This window comes from Ptychodera flava, chromosome 3 (genome assembly GCF_041260155.1).
Source record: "Ptychodera flava strain L36383 chromosome 3, AS_Pfla_20210202, whole genome shotgun sequence".
In the NCBI taxonomy this organism is placed as follows: domain Eukaryota; kingdom Metazoa; phylum Hemichordata; class Enteropneusta; family Ptychoderidae; genus Ptychodera; species Ptychodera flava.
Genome location: NC_091930.1, coordinates 32,116,804 through 32,122,803, shown reverse-complemented (window position 1 = coordinate 32,122,803; position 6,000 = coordinate 32,116,804). Strand labels below are relative to the sequence as shown.

The window sequence follows — 6,000 nt, the reverse complement described above, 5'->3', positions numbered from 1 at the left end:
TTCGCAAGTGATATACGTACATCATGTAATGTAACTTATGCTTGAAAATGATATCCTCTAAGGGTGCTGTGTACAGATTGAATAGAATTGGTCCGAGAACAGAACCTTGGGGTACACCACAATCAAGAGATTGTGCCTCAGACACGACTGACCCAACACACACTGACTGCGTTCGCCCCTGCAGATAGGATTTAAACCAATTCAGCACTGTCCCCGTGATACCAAATCTATGACACAGCCTGTGTAATAAAATATCGTGATCAATCGTGTCAAAAGCAGCAGATAAATCGAGTAAAATTAATATAACATCTTTGCGTCTATCAAGAGCACGTAGAATATCCATCTGGACTCTCAGAAGAGCAGTTTCTGTACTATAGCCTGTTCGATATGCTGATTGACATTTTGCAAACAAAATGTAATGGCACAAATACGTATTCAATTGACAGAAAACAATGCGCTCAATAAGCTTTGAAAGGAAAGGCAATTCGACACGGGGCGATAGTTTTTCAGAACATTCGGGTCTAAGTTCGATTTCTTGAGAAGAGGAGGAACAGTGGCAGATTTACAAGACAGTGGGAACTCTCCAGAAAGAAGAGACTTGTTGATTATTTGAGTTATAGCCGGGACCACCTGTTCACAACATGATTTCAATAAACCGGTTGGCAATGGGTCGGCCCGCAGGACTTGGGAGGCAAGGTGTTAATGAGTTTTGACACAAAATCAATAGACACAGGTGTAAAAGAGCTAAGACAGTGATTCAAAGTGTAAAAATCAGAAGGGACGACTGATGGTAAACCATGACGTATTTTTGCGATCTTAGACCGGAAAAACTTTGCAAAAGTATTAGGCAACTCAGAAATGTCAATGTCAGGAAGCATTCTCGCGATAATCTTCTTATTTCCTATCATGTCATCAATAATAGTAAAAAGTGACTTCTGATCAGCATTCTGGATTCTTTCTCGATGGTATTTAGCGTGCATCTCATGTAGTTTACCAGAGTATACAGAACGAGCAGCTTTGAAGATGTCCTTATGTACGACAAGTCCTGTTGTTTTCCATTTTCTTTCTAACCGACGCAGTTTCTTCCGTTCGTCGATCAGCTCGATAGTGTACCAAGGGGCTCGTTGCTTGTTAATAAAAACTTTGGTAACAGGAGGAGCAAGGTTGTCGATCGCAGCACGAAGTAGATCATTGTAGTTTTCAGCCATATGTGTAGCACTCTTATCATCTGAAGGCAATATAGATAATGAAGACGATAGCATTTCCTTAAGGTTGTCTAAATTCACATTGCGAAGTCTTCTTGAAGTACGCATGATTGTAGACGGTGGCGGTGCATTTGACATGATGTTGAAGTGTAGAGATGCGTGATCTGAGGGTAGCAGCCAGTCATTTGTGATTGTTGAAATGAAAGTGTCCGACGATCTGGTGATGATGAGGTCCAGGGTGTGTCCTTTGTCATGGGTGGAAAACTGGACATGTTGTTCTAGTCCAAACGAGTTCAGACAGTCAACGAATTTCAAGGCATCACGATCGCGAAGGTCATCAACATGGATGTTGAAATCGCCGACGATAATCAGATTACCTTTTGCATGTAGGATAACTTCCAGCAAATGAGTGAATTCGTTAAGAAAATCTGACACAGTATGCTTGCAAGAGTTCGGGGGGCGGTAAATCACAAGTAGACGAATCATTGCCGATGAAAGGCGAACGTTCGCATCGAGAATCTCGAAAGTTTTAAACGGAGATGACTTGTTCAGAGTGACCTGAAGATTGGCTTTACCTATGACAGCAGTACCACCTCCCTTGCGACGAGTTCTAGGTACTTGGTGTATGGAGTGTCCGGGAAGAATCGAGGAAAAACGAGCTTTAACGGTGTCATCAAGAGCATTGAACCAGGTTTCAGTCACGATGAAAAGATCAGTGTTATTCTGCAAAATGGAGTCAGCAACTGCAGGAAGTTTCTTTTCGATGGAGCGAGCATTCCATAACGTGCAAGATATGTGCCGTTTGGAATTCGTGCTCGAAATCATACGCACCTGTCTGAGGTTTGACTTGCTAACCGAGGGAGATGAGCAGTGGTGAAAATCGTAAAAGTTCTGGCGCGGGAAAACGTTCACAACCACTTTTATTTTGTAATGTCTCCTTCCAGCACGTTTTCCTCTGGGTCTTCTTCGACGAATGAGTTGCTGAAGTCGACATGAAGCTTGTCTTGCATATGTGCAATGTTGACTCTGCAGAGAAGTTGTGTACCGCAATGCTAACAATTCTTCTCTACTGTAGTGAATCCTGGCGGCCATCTTGAGCTTGACAGAGTGACGAGTGGAACACCTCACGATGTGCGAATTCTCGTGAAAGTTGGAGTGGAAACTATCTAAAATACAGCTGGTAATTTCTGTCTTGGTTATGTTGAGTGGATAATGGTAGAATAAAACGAAAAGACAACAACTGAACGCCGTGGAAACAGTAAAAATGCGGAGCGGCAAATCATAGTGGGCTGCCATTACGGCGCCCTCACTGCCAATTCATATCAAAACTTCAAGGTCTGCACTATTTTTCTTCCGAACTATGAACCCGGAAGTGAATTAGTGGACTTGTGCCAGATATACGCTATACATATATCAACGTATTGGAATGTTCCATATACAAAGATATACGCTACATATGCAATTGATGTTGTGTTCCATATACGTCATTATACTAAACATGATGAAAAGCATTTTGTCCAGTCTGAGGCTGAACCTCTTCTTACACATTTATCAATTTCACTTGATCATAATAGGAATATATGGATGTCTCATTGACATCATATTCGCTTAAGTTTGGGCAAATATTCTTATTATTCTTTCGCCGCCGCTTATCGTACATGGTACACTATTTCTGTTTAAATATTAACGGGACATTGTATATTGAAATTAAAATTGACATTTCTATTCCATGTGTGGATAACAGTCGTCATTTAAATAGATTAATTTAATAATAAATGATTCATAATTAATGTGCAACTATACAAATGGTTAGTTAATATTTTGTATTCATGCAAACGATTATTTAAAAAATAAAGAAATGACATGTATGTGACTCACTTAACTGCCAAGTATGTTTTTTTTTTTATTTCTTTGTCCTAAGTTTAATAGTATGATTTAATTAATTTGCATTTTGATTCCTAATAAGGCATTTTAATTATATCAAGTACAATGCGTGAGTCCTCTTTGCACGCATTAAGTCTGCGTAATTCAGTGCAAAATATAAATGAACATTTTCGCTTATTACAATAGTACTTCGTTTACCGATAGTTGCTTGATTTTAGAGAGATATGCAACGTTGTAAGAATTCGACAAATTTAAAAACAGTCCTCTGATGGTGTTTTTATTAAGTCTGTAGCCCTTGGTTTATTGAGAAGATATTATTAATTGTATTAATTATCAATTACTTAATGTGCATGTTGCAGATTTTTAGCGCTTAGTTTTTGTTTTTGTTGTTATTGCATTTTACCGAAGGGCCATTATATTGATCATTATTTGATATATTACCCCGAGACTTGGTCACGTTATCATCAGAACACAATATTCCTTCATGAAAATATTCACGCCACGAAAGGCAATATATTTCTTAATGAAAATACACATGCCTTCAAAACATCACTGGAATAGCTGAAGCGTCCCATTTATTTTTTATTACTCTTCTTTGATATTTAACAATATTCAAGTAGTATTTTTTTATTATATTATACGGCTATTCCAGAATAAAACAGCTTCTTGAACATGGACAACTTTTCCCCACACAGACTTAGACGGTGGCTGAGACCAATCTCTATTGAAATTGGTCTCAGCCACCCCGTCTATTAAAATTCATGAGTTTACTTTTCTTGTGTACGTACATACTTATATCAGATGAATCTGAGGATTTGCGATTACATCAGGTTGACAACCCCCCACAGAAGAGCAAAACAACGGTGTCGGCTTGCAAACATTGACCCTAAGTGATGGTAAAACGGAATATCTGTCACAACATAACGCAATGTGCAGCAAATCATGTCAGCCTGAGAAACCGTAGCCATTTTAATCGTTTAGCTGCACATAATTATAATTTGAGTGTGTGTTTGACTGGTATTCATTGTCGGTAGTTCTCTTTTTGGAGGATGTGTTGGCCCTGAAAAGGGCCTTTTTGTTTGTGCCTATGCCTATTAAAGGATGGCGTATTGGAATGGCGAACCACTGATGATATTTTCAACCACTCCAGCCACCCTTTCGTCGGCATAGAACCCAACGTTGCACTCTTGCGCAACGCCACTTCTTCTGGAATGGAAGTATGCCTTCTTCTTCACCTTTAAAAATATCTTGCCATTGTGCAAGTGCGCATCCATTATTTTGGCCATCAGCTCGGCAGCATCTCTTTTTAGGCTGGCAACTTTAATGCCGCCTAATGTTATGGACACCGCATTCCTGTCGTACATACAGGCCGCATCTCTGTGAGTTCAAACACTTCACCGATACCGAGGGATCGCCCAATGCCATAGTGACGCATGCCGACAGCCAGTAGACCACGGGGGATAACTTTCTTGGAAGGCATTCTGACCAAACTGATAGCTCTCCTGCAATTGTTTTCCAAGTCAACTATCCAAGCATTTTAAGAGGGGTGATCAAAAAGGCTAGAACAGCCAATTTTGACCAACCGGGTTCAAGAACCCGGGAAAGGTGTTAAATGTGTTCGATAGATGTGTTTAAGTCATAAACATTACGAACAGTAGGATTAAAGTAGTATGAATAATCCAAACTGCCCAGTTTCTGTGTGGGGAAAAGTTGGAATGAAAGATTTGGCGCCGTCAATTTTACATAATCGACTACCCATGTTGAGAAACAAAATGGTAAAGTTAAATGGCGTAATGATGACCAACCAACACGGTCATATTAAATAAGTTTAATTTGCTTTCGCGAATCATTGCTTCAGTTTTGTTTGTTTTTGTTTACTAATTTAGGTATTATAGAGAGGGCCTGTGCGTAATAAAAACTAGATACAGCTGTATGAATGTGCTATATGTTAAATGATTAAATCAATTTTAGGGCATTTTTAAATCAAGGAAGATAAATTTGATGCCTTGAGATACTACAGAAAGCATTAAGATTTGAAGTACCGATGTGACTGTTTCTGTCTCTTTACAGGTCTGCCACTTCACATTAAGTTCTACAATGAAGTAAAATCACATATATCATGTCTGGCCTCGCCAAACAACTAATAAGACGCAATTCTGAACCTGCCCGTTTTCGTTTGTACAACCCTTAATGATGTTGTGGCAGCTGTGCAAAGAAACTCTGATTCGCAGAAATGTCCTTGAAAAAATATACCATGCATTTTTCACGCAAAAGCGATAATTCAACACTCTTGTCAGACGGTCAGCGTAGGCGAGGTCAAGCAAAAATTATGATAGGGTCATGGTTTGCCGACCGAATAGAAAATAAAATAGAAACGTACATTTTGACGCTGAGGGCAGTGCATTCAGCTTGCTATATTCCATTTATAATAATCGTCCGTTCTCCCATTCATTACGCCTCATTTTATCGCTTGCCTACCTTAAATTTCCATCTTCATACCATTTGGCATCGAATTCATAGAGTTTCTATTTTCTTGTGTATTTATCAATTGCAAAGCCTTGCTCGAATGTCAATGGTATACCTGATCATTTTAAAACATGTAGAAGATTGAAAGCAATGCACATTATGGACAGCAATAAACAAACATTCACATTTAGAAGAAAATTTTAAATGACTTAAAAGTAACATCACGTGGCTAGGCTTTGAATTCAGAATAGTAACGCATTACCGTGAACCAATTAACATTAACTGAACGCGCCATATCTTATGATAAATAATAATGAGAATAAGTCACTTGGAGAGATAATCAGACATTTTATACGCTTTTATGCTAACAACGTGCACCTTCTCATCTGGTTTAGCTGACGTACATCTATATGAGATGATTTAAAATTGCAAAGGCTACAACTCT

General features: G+C 38.9%; 1 protein-coding gene across 1 annotated transcript; it reads right to left on the bottom strand.

Annotated features, from left to right (window-relative positions):
• Nucleotides 1-647: 647 nt before the first annotated feature.
• Nucleotides 648-2,297, bottom strand: LOC139129209 (uncharacterized). The gene has a single exon (XM_070694849.1). It carries the CDS (start codon nt 2,295-2,297, stop codon nt 648-650), a length of 1,650 nt encoding a protein of 549 aa, XP_070550950.1.
• Between the last annotated feature and the right edge of the window lie 3,703 nt (nt 2,298-6,000).